Here is a 14,608-nt window from a genome sequence, read left to right on the forward strand (position 1 = left end):
CACTGTGTCCCCGGAAAAATAATTATTGGATCGACTTTTTGCAGTGTTTTTATCCCTAAAATAATCTAATTTCTAGCATTACCGCAGAGTAATCATGTAGAGTGATTTCTTGATTGTTCGGTGAAGCAGACGAACTGTGTTGGTGCTCTGCTTAGATTGTCACTATTTTTCGCTACATCATTGTCGGTTTTAGACCGAGCGTGGGGTTGTACACGTGCTATGTACGATGCAACTGCAGTTAAATGTCCAAGCAGGTGCCGACGAAAATATGTAATGGAAGTCCGGGTGAAGAAAACATGTTAAGACGAAAATAGTTTGTATGACCGACAATCTTCACAGCTCAGTCAAATCAAATTCAAAAGGAAAGCACGTCTAAGTCTTAACCACTCCCAAAAAAGAGAGTAATGCAACGCATGATTGTTAATTAAAGTGAAAAAATGTAAATAATAAGAACAACAGTAACACCAAAAGCAATATTTAGTTAATAACAGTCTTAATTTATTTTCACTTTGTTTGGATGGTAGTTGTCCTCTTGTTGTGGATTTGGAAGCTCAGAAATGTCACAGTTTATGTTTAATGTTTAATGGACATGATTTGTGATTATTTGCATGGAAAGAAAGGAGAGGAAAGATTGAGTACCACTTCTAAATTGTAAAGATTAGCTTGAAAATTTTGAGTGAAGAAGTTGATTTACATTTATAACCCTATATGGTGATGTTTCATGTATGTGCATAATTGGAGTTTGGAGTTGGTGAATCCTGAAAAATGCATGTTGAAGGGATGAGTTGTGGGTCGTAACCGATTAATTTTTCATAATCGGTTATAAGTCTTGGCATAGTTGATTATGCTTTGAAAAATTATTATAAATAACAAGATATGGGTTGAACACTCTGAGCATTGTTGGATGTTTGTGGAGAAGGTCAAGAGGAGGTAAAGGGAATATGTTAGATTTGAAATATGTATATTATATGTGATAGATATACATAAGTTAAGCCTTTAACTTATAAGTAAAGAAGAGCATATTGCATGAATAGGTAAAGTGAGGAGGTTCCTCTGTTATTTTTTAGAAGAAATAGTAATTTCACATGGTGTAGTAGGTTGTACGTGTAAGGAGGTTGTGTGGTACGGAAATGAGTGTATGAAAGGTTAAAAAAATACTTTATTATTGAGTGAAGACAACATTCTTGTTTTGGAGTGGAAGGTTAGTTCACTTTGGTCCCCTTTGGTTTATCTTGTATGGGGAGGTATAATGAGCATGGATTTTTTTCAGGGGTAGAACATGAGATGAAGTGAAGATAGTTCTACAAGTGCACAAAGGAAAGCTACTATTGAAGAAGACAGAACCTTTGTAGGTTAGTTCAATATGTGCTTTGGTAGGGTGCATTTACTTGAGTTTTTTAAATAAATATTATCTTATGACTTTGGGTTTACATGATATTGGTTCTATTGGAAGGTGAAACAAGGATGGATGTGGCTATGTGCATAAACATGTATACTGAGTTATAATGGATTAAGCATAGACTCCATGTTGATTAAGTTGCATTCTATAATATATTAAGATGTGGTATGTAATTGATTAAGGTTGTGTTTGTTTGTAATCAATTAAGACTAACTTGTTAATCGATTAGAATGTGAGGCTTAATCGATTATGTACTCATACATAATTGATTATAGTTCATTGATTATAGTTCGTTTGTATTAAATAATGTAAATGAGATTACAATACAACTTAAGATTTAAATTATGTTAATAATTTTTATTGAATTCTTAATTTAATATTAATTTTAAAAATTAATCGACTCATCAGATCATGATACATTTGCGTGAAATCTTTGGTTGAACTTAAAGATGGTATGCTTAAGAAATGTGAAAAATATGTTGTAATTTCCATTTGAAATTTTATGCATGTCTATTACCAATTTTATTTTTTCAACATGGTACGAATTATACATATGAATTATACTTACAATTATTATTTCCTTTACCCAATAATATTGTTTAAAAAATTTAAATGTAATTTTTTTTCTTGAATTACAAATTACAAATTTCAAATACAAATATATAAATAAATATATCAACTTTTAATTATAAACATTCTTTTTTATTTTAATTCAAAATCTTTCCAAATTCTAACTAAGTCAGAGATATTTTGTTAAATCAATCAATAATGTTAAATCAATCATACCGTCTACATTCAAAATGTACTCACTTTCAACTCATTTTTCTTCATTTTATTCCCTTTTCACTTCCAACCTAGTTCAAACAAAATGTTCATCTTTAATGACAAAACTCACTATCCCTAAGTAAAATATATAATATATATTAACTGTTTTTAGGTATATAAATATACCTTAACATTATTAGTGTAGGCAAAGCTCTCTGAGTATCTTTAGCTATAACATATTCATTGCCCAAAAAGAAAAAAGAAATTACGTTTACATAAAAGTAATTGATAAATAAAAAATGTAATTAGAACAATGTTATTATTTAAAAGTATTATGCAGACAATTACTTTTATGTATGGACATTTTTGGAGTATTAAAGAGTGGTAGAAGGTTTGAAGAGTTGAAGACGTAATAGGAAAGAAAAATGATTTTTTTGACAACTTTTTTTTCATATTACACCTTTTAAATGTTGGATTACTTATATATGATAAGGATACTTTTATAAAATAATAAGGCATAAGATAAAGGTATTGTGAAATTATCACTACTCAATAGGAAATTGGTGACACTGAATAAAATCCCATGGGATTATCAACTCTAGCCTTAACTCTAGAGAGTGGGGAGCAGAGAGGAGAGAGAACAGGGGTCAGACTCCGTGCTCTCTAACCTCAAATTAAACATTTTTCCTTCTCTTTCGTCTGCACTCTTTTCCCTGTTCTAACTCCACTGTGCAAAGCTAGCTTTATAGTTCAGTTTCCGCTTAAAAACTTGAACTTTTGGCTCTCCATCACCACCAACCTAAGAAGCACTTCTCAAGATGCCCTCTTCTACTCATGCTCATGGCCTCATCATCATCACTCTCATTTTTTTGTCTATTTTCTTACCCCATGTAGTCTTCTCTCCTCTTCTCTCCTATCCCACTAAATCTGAATGAATGTGTAGCTCAATTTTCTTAATTTTGATTATTAGCAGGCAAATGGTGGTGCAGCTTCCATGCAGATGATGATGATGATGATGAATGAGAGCCGGAGAAAGTTGGGAAGCTTCCAGATATGTGCAGTATGCACCTGCTGTGGTGGGGCCAAAGGGATCTGCTTGCCCTCTCCATGTTGCTATGCCATCAATTGCAACATTCCCAATAGACCTTTTGGCTTCTGCTCCTTCACCCCTAAAACATGCAATTGCTTTGATTGCCATCTTTAGTTGTTTCTCTTGCAACTTCCCTACTGTTAGTCCGAATCTCAGGCTTTATCACAGTTTTTCACCTTTCCATCATCATACTAATTCTATTGGGGTGGGGTGGGAGATAGGATATTGAAGCCTTAGCTACAAACCTGCCACATTTCTAATATGTTTTGCTATTTTTTTTTTCCACAATGGTTCATGTATCGATGCAATTATCCTTGGTATGTGTATTATTCTCTCTTTTCTATGTGTTTTGTGATACTAATACCAAGGCTTCCATAATGTCAAATTTTTAATTATCACTTTTTATTGGTAAATTTGTGAGGCAGAGGCATTTGTGGCTGTGGGTTCTGGTGTGGAGAGATTGCAACTAAATTCTGCATCTTGAGAAGAGTGTTTTGGAATCTTTCTGACCTCATTTCGCAACAACCCATGTACTGTTGTAAGGATAATTTAAGGATCCAACTGGAGTTGCTTGGGGCTGTTCTAATCAAATTGGGTTTCACTCTCTCAGCAGCATATTCCATTTAAGTAACTTCAATATTTTCTTAAGTGTTTTGTCAACAAGTTAACTTGAAGGTGCAAGTGCATTCTATTAACTGCTTCTAATTATCTTTAAAATGATTAATAAATATTTTTATATTTTTAATATAATGAGTATTTTCACTTTCATTACATATTTTTTACTTTTGTTTCATTAATACTAAGAACACCCGTTAAGATTTGCCTTAACTTTATTGATGTTGCTATCTTACTGCAGAAATTATTTTATATTGCTGAAAACATACAAAGCAAATGTTTTGGTTTTTTTAGGGGGAATAAAAATTCACCACTTCTAACTTGGCTCGTTTTTTTTTATATCTTAAACTGCATGTCATCTCATTTTGTAATCGTTCATACCTAAAATTTGTGACCATCTTGTCTTATAGGATGATGTTATATGAAGTGTCGAATAAAGAGATGATCCTAGCAGAAACAAAAGAAGATAAAAGGAAACGATCATATGGTATATAATCAATCATTATCAGCTCTCTTCAAATGAATTTGACAAGTTCACATCTATTGCTTTTCTCAAATCAAAATTGAAAAAAAAATGACAGTAAGATGTTTACTCAAGAAAACAACAGGGTGAAGAGTCTAACTTTCAAGTTTCTAACTACTCTTTATCATTATTTTGTTTCCCTTTAAAGCTGATCCAATAAAAGGTGGAAAATTATTTAAGAAAAAAAAAATTATTCCAGGAGCATGTCATGAGATCCTCTAAGCTTTCTCTGTACGTCTTACTAGTGATCCACACTTGCTGAAGCTACCTGTAGCACTTCTCTTCACATATAACATGTTTTTTAGGTACAAAATTTACATAAAACTTGTTGGCCAATCCAATTCTTACTCTGGCAGTTGAAATGGATCCACCCAACATTCATCCTCCTCAACTGCCTTCTCCCAACGTTTTCTAAATATATCTAATTCCCGGTAAGAAAGTCTCCTCACCTGCACACCCCCCAAAATAATGTTGGTGTCAGTAACCACAGAAAAAAATTATGCATCACTCAGCTATACTAATTGTTTGGCATAAATTTTCTCATGCAAGAATCTCAAATATGTAGAGCCAAATTGCAAAGCAATTGACTATATTATGAAACTTGAAAGGTTAGTGTTGCCTATTTCGTTGTCTTGCATCAAACATCTGAGGGGACCCCCAAAGAATTGTTTTTCTTTTCTATAAACCAAACACAACCCAAGTATTAGCCCATCTAGAGCACAAGTTTTGCAAGGAATCTGACTGGTACAAGTCTATGAATCTAAATCGAAAAAAAAAACGTGCTTTTACTTGAGGTACATTCAGACAATACTTCTATTGACAAATCATGAGAACATGGTAACTTACATCTACTCTGTGATCCTTTTCCTGAGGTTTAAGCTGCAAAACACAGATAAGCTTCAGTTTCTAGGAAGATAGAATGCAAGACACACATGCAAAGTAAGAATTGAGCTAAGAAATTATAGTGTTTGAGAAAATTAAAACAAGTATTTCTTCTTAATTAAACTCTAATAAAAATGCCATTTTTCTGACCACATTCTTATCATCTCCTCCTCCGAGGGTGGGACGATTGTAGTGGATAATGTATTCCGCATCCACAACACCAACGTTTTGCGTTCGATCACCCTATACTAATCAGAAATAAGGTCAGATTGAACTAGAAAGCAAAAATAAAAGCAGAATGACAAAAGGACAAAATTTAAATACAGTTTGTTAGCATTATTCTGTAATTGAAATTTGTGTTTCATCAAGCTAATCTTCATTGATTTCAGTTGCCACTATGAAAACAATGGTTATCCAAATAAAAAAGTTCATTTTGATTTTAGAATTGTACCCAACAATATATATGGTATTCTAAATAAAAAAAGGAAATCAAAGTTAACCAAAACATAGCTTAACTTGCCTGAGCACAGTAGCCAAGCTGTATGTCTAAGCCCCATGCATGGATCAAATCATTCTGTAAAATAAACCACAGATTGTGAATAAATATGAAACCAGTATAGAGCAGTGCTTATGGTAATGCTCCACAGTACAGAGTGGAGCACCTGAATCATATACCAAACACAACGCCATGCCGCTCTTGAGAAAACAGGAGCCATCATTTCTATCCACCTGAAGCAAATTACTTCACCTTTTATTTCTTCAACTATGTAAATAAAGGGAAATCCACATTAAATTTGTTTTTTCAACAAAAAAATCTTACCCTGTACAAGGTGGAGCTGTGCTGCTTTTATTACACCCTTTACCATCATTACCAGTTCTGTATGTTCTTCTGCAAACACAACGATCAAAAACATCCATAAATAAGCATTTTCTTCAAAGCAAACTTGTCTAGTAACAACATCATTACAAGGAAAAAGACAAGATAGGTTTATCTTCCCTCAGTTTTTCAACAAATGTTCCTTACCACGGATTGAGGGGGGGGTTTGTCCCTCCTCACATAAGAAAACCTTAGTTGATACCAGAAAGCGTTACAAAGACCCAAACACCTTCCGGCCCTTGTAAACTTGCTTCTACCTCTCGACGTAAAGACGGATAACAGATTATCACTAATCCTAACTAAGCTCAAACCCAAAATCAAACTAACAATGTATTTAAAGAACATCCAACAGCTAGTCCGGACAACATAACTCAAAAAATTCCAACAATGGAGCTGAGATGAACTTCATAGTAAGTTTATCAATGGTTTGATTTTATATAGTTAAGTCAACCTTCAGAGGATTTCCCAGACACAAAATAGCAGGGCCTAATTCTAAAGAAGTACTTGTTAGAAGAGTGGAGACTGCTATAATGAGAACTAGATAGATACTCCTCCAGTTTTAATTTTGATCGAAATTCTCATGTTTTTAATGAAGAATTAATTTTTCACTTGTTTTCGGATTCATTTACTAAGAGAATGAGATTATTTTATTGATGGTTGTTTCATCTGTGTGAAAAAAAAGAGAGTTGAGAACATGAAAAGGGTATGAAGTGAACCTGTGCACTGTTGACCTCCTCCCACGTGCAGTAATCTGATGATGCACTTCTGATTTCTTAGGATCCAGTGCTGGTTGTGATATCTCCAACCCTTCACGTTTGATGATAGAAACATACCTTTAAGAAATATGGTAAAAATCATGAGACAGGGTAGCTATATTTGGATGAAAGTCCAAGATCATCAAACTATATAATCGCAATTAACAAATGTTAAAACAAAATTCTTCATACTTATCTGGATGGAAATATTGCACTCCTAGGTCCTCATCCCAAAGGAAAATGTAATCATAGTCTGCAACTATGTCAGGGTGTAAGAAACGTTTTGCAAACCACCTAATCAATGAAAACGTGTCCAGGATAAAACATACTTAGAATAACAAATATCATTCAGAATATGGATGGGGTGGAATCTGAAATCACCTTAGAAACCCACCATTTGCCTTGACCTTTTACCGACACATGAATGACACGACTATTCCACTCAAGATCATTCCATCCATCAACAATGCCATCATAGTGGAAGAGCATCACAGTGAAATTACTTTGTAGAAACTGCAATGTAGTGCAGAAAGAGTCACAGACCCATAAACAACAAGAGTACTAGTACTTGTAATGAACAATATGTACACAAAACCCATTAAAGTACCTTTTTGACCATTTTGTCCACAAGGTTTTTCTGCTTTATCCCAACTGCCATCGCAAACAAACTGCTTGATGCATTTAGCTTAACCTTACCATACCAGAAGAAAAGAAAAAGGGTTTAGTACATTTATCTTTTTTGTCTCCAAACTTTTTAGATTTTGGCATTTAGTCTTTAACTTAAATTTGACCAACAGAGTTGCTAAAATTTTAGTTACCACTTTTAGTCTCTGCTATTAGGGAAAATGTTAATTGATATACATAATTGGCACTCTAATAACTTGCAGGTAACAAGACAATCATGGAGAATATTTTCCGTAAACTATATTCTTAATTTTGTATCTATTCAGATCAGTTCATGACAAAAAATATTGCACGTGGTTGTCCAAAATTACAGATTGATAAAAATTCAAATAAAGTTTCAGAACCAAAAAGCGACGAAACCCAAAAGAAAATAACCATTGAACCCAGTGTTGGTGGTGATGATAAGTGTTCTCTATGTCAAAAGAGTGTAAATTAAAGAGACCACATATTCTGCATCAACAAAGTACAAGAAAGAGATATATAGAAACTCACTTGTGCAGCTTCTATAGTGTGATGACCTTTTTTTTTAGGCATGGGCGGATCCCAGAGAGGTCGCAAATCGAAACTGGAAGTGGTGGAGACCATGCCTTCAGGTAATGCCTCACTTCCCTTAGGCCTGCACTGGTTCTACTAAACAATATAAACAAATATTAAGCACAAAAATTCAGTACCTGAAAAAATTACATATGATCAAGAAAAAAACATGCCCAGTGAGAAATCGAACCTTGCATTTATCAGCTCTTGCAGTTTGTTCATCGTTCATTTTCCAGCTTGATAGTTTAGGCTGCATGGAATTTGGAAGAATGTGATGAATCCTACTTAATCAAAGTCAAAGTCGTTAAGAAACAAGGATGATTCGTGTATACCTGTGATGAGAAGATCGAACTCATGAAAAACAAAGCAGCACAAATTAAAGAAGCTGCTGGCAAGATGGCATAAAGACATGATCTTTTACTCTTTGAATCACCACAAGAAAAAGCCTGGTCCAACGTAAAACAAGGTTAGATAAAAGCTACCCAAAATGTTTTTATGAAATTGAAGACCTTTATGGTACCCTTTTTCACAAGTTTTATAAATCGTGATTATTATAAATCGAACCTTATGCAAGAGAAATGAGGCCTAACCCTTATGGCATGCAAAAAAAGGAAACGATAAAAACAAATAAAACAGAAGAAAAAACATGATTCTCATTAGTTTTAGAAAAAGAAACATGAATTGAAGCAAAAATACGATGATAATAGAAGGAAAGAAAGAAACGATACTCGAGAAGGTGACTTCATATTTGGTTTTCAAAAACCGAGAAGGGTACTGTGCTGATGAAAATCAAAAGCAAAGGTCATGGAAAAGTGTTGATTAGAAAGAAGCAACATTCAAGATAGAAAAGGAAAATTAGTGGAGAAGATGGTGATCGTAGTCGTAATCGTAATCACAATTCTGAATTCGTAAGGTTTACAAAAATCGAATAAAATGGATAAGTTTGTTTCCCTTGATTTTGAGTTTAGATTAGATATAGTTAGTTGACGGAAGGAGCGGGAACGGAACAACCCATGCCACAAACAAACAAACCGACAAATATCATTGTTACAACATCAAATTCAACTAACTTTTTTTTTCTTTCTTTCTTTCTTTCTTCTTTATTAAGAAAAATTAAGGTGTTTACAAATAACTCACTTTTTTTTTGTCTTGTGTTTCTTGTTCACTCCGATCCCATTGAATCTCAATACCATTTTTTTAAAATTTTTTAATCTACCTTGAAACTAAGAGCAAATAATACTAAATTTAATTTAACAGTATACCTTTATTTTTATTTTTTATTATTATTATTTTTAATAAGTTGATTTATGTTTTTATAAATAACGGTAGACTTAGAATCGCTCAAATCATCTTTATTAAATATTAAATAAGTTATTTAATTCAATCTCATAAAATAATTATATTTATAAAGTGAAATTTAAATCTTATATATATATATATATATATATTATAAATGAGCATTATTTTTATGGAGGATCTTCAACAATAATGATAATTTATTGTTATTATTATTAAGTGTGTATAAGTTTATTGAAGTGATTATATAGCTTGTATTTGAAGCCATTGAAAAGGTAACAGCGACAACCATATTGGACATACTAGTTGCTTTTTTCTGTATTTGGTAATTGATTTTTCTTTTAGAGGAGTAATCACTATCAAACACATGCCTCATTATCATCCAACAAAAACCAAATTAGATTTTCCAAACTAACTTTTATTTACTCATATATGAAAATATAGAGTACACAGTTTAAATTCTCTCCCTCTCTAATAAATTTTATCACACACAGCCATATATATATATATGGGTGTGATAAAATTTATTTATATATATATATATATTTTATTAACTCACAACTGGACAAAAACCTCTTTCACTTATAAAAAATATCATCTATTATGTCGATTTTTAAATTAAATTTTGGATAATTTCCTAAATTTGAAAGTATTTTTGAATTATTGAAAATGCTTTTAAAGCATTCATTTATTGTAAATCTAGAATATAATTTATATAATCAGATACATTAATTTATTATTTAATTTATGTATTAAAATATTCACTTTTGTGAATTTTAGTTATGTAAAAAACAAATATTTCTACTATACCCGACATGATATTAAATTAAAAACAATAACAAGATTGTGGTAAATAAAAACATAAGATGCAACAAATCATGATATTAGATATTTCTTAATATATATATATATATATATATATATATATATATATATTTTGATTTACTCTATTTATCTTATATTATAAATATGTTGGATTTCAACTATATCTCTTTCATTTAAGTTATAACTTTTTTTTAATTCAGGCATAGTCTATGTTTATAGATTATTATCTGCTTAAACTTATTTCACATCTCTAAATTTTATTTCTTATAGAGGTGGTAATCTAGACTCACCCAACTATGCGGGTTCGTTTCACGGACCTATAAGGAAAATATTTTTTTAAAATTAAAATTTTATTAATTTTAAAAAATATATTTCTACTGTTGAAAAATTAAAATTTTATCATCGTTTTAATTAATTTAATTAAGATAAAAAAATATAAAGGCATTCAAATATGAAGTTCTTATAAGGTTTGATTAAAAATAATAAAGATTTGTTTTGTATATATTTTCCTTTGATATGTATGTAAATGTATGAGAGTATCTTATCAAAGTTTCACTACAAAATATTTTAATGAAATCTCTTCTTTATATTATTTTTTTATTAACAATTTTTAAATGTGAAACTTTACTTAAAAGTAAATTCACTTTTATTTTTAATATTAACTTCTTTATATGATTAAAATAAGACATACTTTTTTTGGGTATATTATTTATTTTAAATAAAATAAAATAAAGGTCACACTGCAATAATAGTGTGTGAGTGAGGTATGATTTTTTTGTAGAAAATAAAATAATAATTTTTTTATTTATGCAGGTCAATGGGCCAATCCATCCCGCCCTGCTAATGGCTCGTGCGAGTTGCGGGTTATGCAGGGCGAGCCTAGTAGGTTAGCAGACTAGATTAGTGAGTCTGCCCCGCACTTTTTAGTAGTGGGTTGTGGGCTGACCCGCATGACCCGCCCTGCATTACCATCCCTAATTCCTTACCTTGTTATAACATGTTTGGGTTTTTGGGGGTAAATAAAACTTACAAAATAATATAAACTAATAAATTTCAAATATTAAACATGTTCTCGAATGGGTTGGGACTGAGAGAATTATTACCTTCCTCCTTGGTCGGTCGGTCTTCTTCTACTCCTTCACTTTACTAAATGCCTTCCTTCTCTCCTCTCGCTAACCTCCTCTTCCTCGTGAACTCCTAGTCCGGATGGTATCTGCAAAATGAACTATGACGTCCCATCTTACAGGATTTGATTGGGTTGACCCCAAAGTAACTGGGTTCTACTCCCTTTTCAGGGATTCTTGTTCTATCTCGTCCTTTGTTGATAAAGTGTGCCTTATTAAGCCTGATGCAGTTGATGGAATTCTCGTCATTGACTCGTGTCATTCGGTCGATACCATACGTATCGGTCGTTCACCTACCGAAACACCTTTCTTCTTTGCTTATTCTTGTCTTTTTTTTCTGACTTGCATTTAGCTATTTTGATGAATTCACCATGGGTGTCCCATGGGAACTCAACGTGGCTCCCTCTTAGCTTGCCCCCAATTCTTGGGCATCGTTGCAGGTCTTTCGACTTGTATATGATATGTTTTATTTTCGCCCTTCTCCTTTGAATTTCCTTCATTATTGCATTGCTCACCCCGCTGACCCTATGAGTTGGTTATCACTGATTAGTCGATCGAGTCAAGAACTCTTCTCCCCCTATACCATTTAGTACAAAAATTTCAAAGGAATTTTTTTTAAGACTTTTATCGAGCCTAAGGGTACGGATTTCTTCTTTGATGAAACCTGTCGATCCAAATTTCCTATATATTGGAGAAAGACCCCCACCCGGTTCAAACAGTGGCCTCGTTCGGCCTCAAGCGCTGAGGAGTTAGAGGTATATGATGTTTTTGATAACCTATCGAGAAGGCTCCCAACCCAAAAGCTTTTAACTGTATATAAATCGTCCCAACGATGGACTTATTTTCATGGTATGTTCGCACTGTTCTTCATCTCGGTTAATCTATACTTTTGATTAACTCGTTTTTATTTGGTACATGTATAATGGCTCAGGCAACTCCCTAATCGACTGACATGTTGGCCGCGTTCCATGCCAAGGCCCTTCACAAGGGTAAGGTGATACAAACCCACAGATGACTAAAGACACTACAAGCAATTTCGAACTAGGTCAGTCATCTCAAAATACAAAGTTGGGGGCCACCAAGCCTCAAAACAATATCAGCAGAAGAAGAAGCCATAAACCAGAGCATCTAAAGTTCTTTATGTTAGTCTTTTTAATAATTAGAAAATGTTGTAAATAAGTTGGGCTCACATGAGGGGTCCAAATAGTAGAATAAGCAAGAGTAGGTCTATATAGCAATATTAGAAGGTGAAGACATAAGAATGGGCCATAAGAAGTCCATTAGGGTAGAAAGGAAACTCTAGCTTCTAGAATGTGTAGGATGGTGCGGTTTTGACCAAAGTCCAAACCTAAAACCGCACCACTTCTCCCTTTCCCATTCTACCCTTTTTTCTTCTTTTCCAAGGCTCCTAAATCTATAAATAGGGAGGCCTACCTCATGTATTCACAAGTTGAATGAAGAGTAAAGTTAGTGTACACAAATTGTGTTAGAGTGTATGAGCATTGTCTCCCTAAACCTATGTCCTATCTTGTTAGAAATTGAGACCTCTCAAGTGGTGACATTCACACATTCTCAATTTCATCTCCTAAGTTTCCTTTCACTCATTTTTTTTCCATTCCAATTTTCAATTCCAAAATATGTCTTGTTCTTCTTTTTGCTCCTTGAATTCAATTCGGCCATTTATGTTTGCTTAGTTTTCCTTGGTTTAATTCCGCACCTATTTTGGCATTCATCTTCACCTTTAATTGTGTTTTTCCTTTGGCCTTATGGAAATGAACCTTCACATCTACTTAACACTTGTTAAGTTAATGCCTAGTGGGAATTTTCCTTAGGCTTTTCACCTATAATTGTCTTAAAATACAAATCTAAGTAAAGTGTCACCATACAAATGAACAATCCTAAAATCAACTCACATCATAAGGGCAGTCTAGAAACGGTTGGCAACCCCTCTACAGCCGAGATACGTGACCCTGGATTTCCTTCAACTGAAGGAAGTAGAAAGAAGAAAAGGAAGACGACTGATTCCAAAACTCGATCGCTGCATGGAACTCCGAGATGTCTTTCTCCTGCTTCCCTTATCCAGCCCAAAACACCATCTCCGATCGGTGCTACCACTTCCCCTTTGCCGCTTCTCTAGGGAAACACTCAATTTTCAAAGGGTCTGCAGGTTGGTCTGATGTCGACCGAAGAAAATATGCTGACCACCATCCCTCGCCAAGATCTACTATCAGCTGCTGTCGAGATGCAGGCTCGGGCCTGGTGTTGACCAAACTTGCTGCTGACGAGGGCAACCAACGGAAGAAATATCTCATCTTGAGCATTAGCTGGGCGAGGCTTTTAGCTCTTTGAAGTTGTCACTAGAAGCGGTTTCAGATTTTGAGTCTTGAATGGCCAAGGTTGATGCCAAGCTCGAGCTGAGGAATATGCGGAAGGAGAATGAAAGAGTTGAAGGCCAGAAACACAACCTTAGAGGCTGATAAGACCTCGGTTGGAGTCGAACTTGACCAACTTCAAAACAATGTCTTGTTGATGTGCGGTGAAAGCTTTAACTAGGCTGTCTGGTAGGCACACTTGCTCTACAACGGGCCACCCGCTGAAGGTGACTGAGGGAAATTTCAGGGCCAGATGGGAGTGGATACGATCATCCTAACCAATTAATGAACGATCAGCCCAACAAAATGTTATATGAGGTGTTAGCCTCTATCACCGAGTACCGAATCTTGATGGTTTTACTTGTTCTCCCCTCACCAAACATGGTGTAGAGTTCGATAGAACCTCGGTTGCCTATCCTGTCCCTCGAGAATTCGAAAATTTGATCGTTGTACGACTTCATCTCCTCCTTGGGAATTTTCATCCTTTGAAATGTTTTCGAATAAAGGATGTCCACCGAACTCCCTTGATCTACCAACATTTTCATGATAGAGAAGTTGTCGATGTTGACCGTTATGACCATCAGGTCCTCCTGTGAAGGGTCAATACCCTTGAAATCATCGTCGGTGAATGTCATGGGGAGCATCCTCGGTCGAAAAGAAAAAGAAATGGTATTTATCGATTGCACCACTCTTAATGATTTTTCCTTGCCGATTTGGAGCTACCTCTCTTAGCAAAACCTCCTATGATGGTGTTGATGACCTCTTGACCACCTCTTCTTCCAACTCCATCCCTCCTCAGAGGCTCCTCCCTTTGTGGCTAACGCTCAAGTCGACAGTCATCTTCATTGAACAGATGAGGGTTGTACT

The 14,608-nt window shown here is 34.1% G+C and overlaps 2 protein-coding genes across 8 annotated transcripts; one reads left to right on the plus strand and one right to left on the minus strand.

The window, feature by feature from the left end:
- Window positions 1-2,741: 2,741 nt before the first annotated feature.
- Window positions 2,742-4,004, plus strand: LOC137829477 (uncharacterized). Of its 3 annotated transcripts, none has more exons than XR_011084019.1 (3): window positions 2,742-3,054; window positions 3,135-3,571; window positions 3,676-4,004. XR_011084019.1 is itself a non-coding variant. In XM_068636279.1 (2 exons), the coding sequence occupies exons 1-2, from the start codon at window positions 2,983-2,985 to the stop codon at window positions 3,366-3,368; spliced, it is 303 nt and encodes a 100-aa protein (XP_068492380.1). In that variant the 5' UTR covers window positions 2,745-2,982; the 3' UTR covers window positions 3,369-3,845. The 3 variants fall into 3 exon arrangements, 1 of the variants encoding a protein (XP_068492380.1); XR_011084018.1 differs by having other exon boundaries at window positions 3,680-4,004; XM_068636279.1 differs by having other exon boundaries at window positions 2,745-3,054; window positions 3,138-3,845.
- A 350-nt stretch (window positions 4,005-4,354) lies between these two features.
- Window positions 4,355-9,197, minus strand: LOC137827808 (uncharacterized). Of its 5 annotated transcripts, none has more exons than XM_068634140.1 (14): window positions 8,853-9,197; window positions 8,457-8,570; window positions 8,315-8,374; window positions 8,083-8,217; window positions 7,514-7,597; window positions 7,301-7,419; window positions 7,099-7,200; window positions 6,868-6,984; window positions 6,095-6,163; window positions 5,937-6,003; window positions 5,795-5,848; window positions 5,425-5,517; window positions 5,239-5,271; window positions 4,355-4,841 (listed from the first exon to the last, which is right to left on the minus strand). In XM_068634140.1, exons 1-14 carry the CDS (start codon window positions 8,868-8,870, stop codon window positions 4,737-4,739), a joined length of 1,170 nt encoding a protein of 389 aa, XP_068490241.1. In that variant the 5' UTR covers window positions 8,871-9,197; the 3' UTR covers window positions 4,355-4,736. The 5 variants fall into 5 exon arrangements, with proteins under 5 accessions (XP_068490241.1, XP_068490243.1, XP_068490244.1 ...); XM_068634142.1 differs by having other exon boundaries at window positions 8,083-8,220; window positions 8,853-9,132; XM_068634143.1 differs by having other exon boundaries at window positions 8,083-8,220; window positions 8,689-8,912.
- Between the last annotated feature and the right edge of the window lie 5,411 nt (window positions 9,198-14,608).

Source organism: Phaseolus vulgaris, chromosome 7 (genome assembly GCF_000499845.2).
Source record: "Phaseolus vulgaris cultivar G19833 chromosome 7, P. vulgaris v2.0, whole genome shotgun sequence".
Classification (NCBI taxonomy): Eukaryota; Viridiplantae; Streptophyta; class Magnoliopsida; order Fabales; family Fabaceae; genus Phaseolus; species Phaseolus vulgaris.

Coding starts and splice junctions, on each gene's coding strand:
- LOC137829477 (XM_068636279.1), top strand. CDS start 2,983: ATGCCCTCTTCTACTCATGCTCATGGCCTCATCATCATCACTCTCATT. Junction 3,055..3,137: donor TGTCTATTTTCTTACCCCAT/GTAGTCTTCTCT, acceptor GATTATTAGCAG/GCAAATGGTGGTGCAGCTTC.
- LOC137827808 (XM_068634140.1), bottom strand. Junction 7,598..8,082: donor ACACTATAGAAGCTGCACAA/GTGAGTTTCTAT, acceptor TGGTATGGTAAG/GTTAAGCTAAATGCATCAAG. Junction 6,985..7,098: donor CAATATTTCCATCCAGATAA/GTATGAAGAATT, acceptor TATTTCTTAAAG/GTATGTTTCTATCATCAAAC.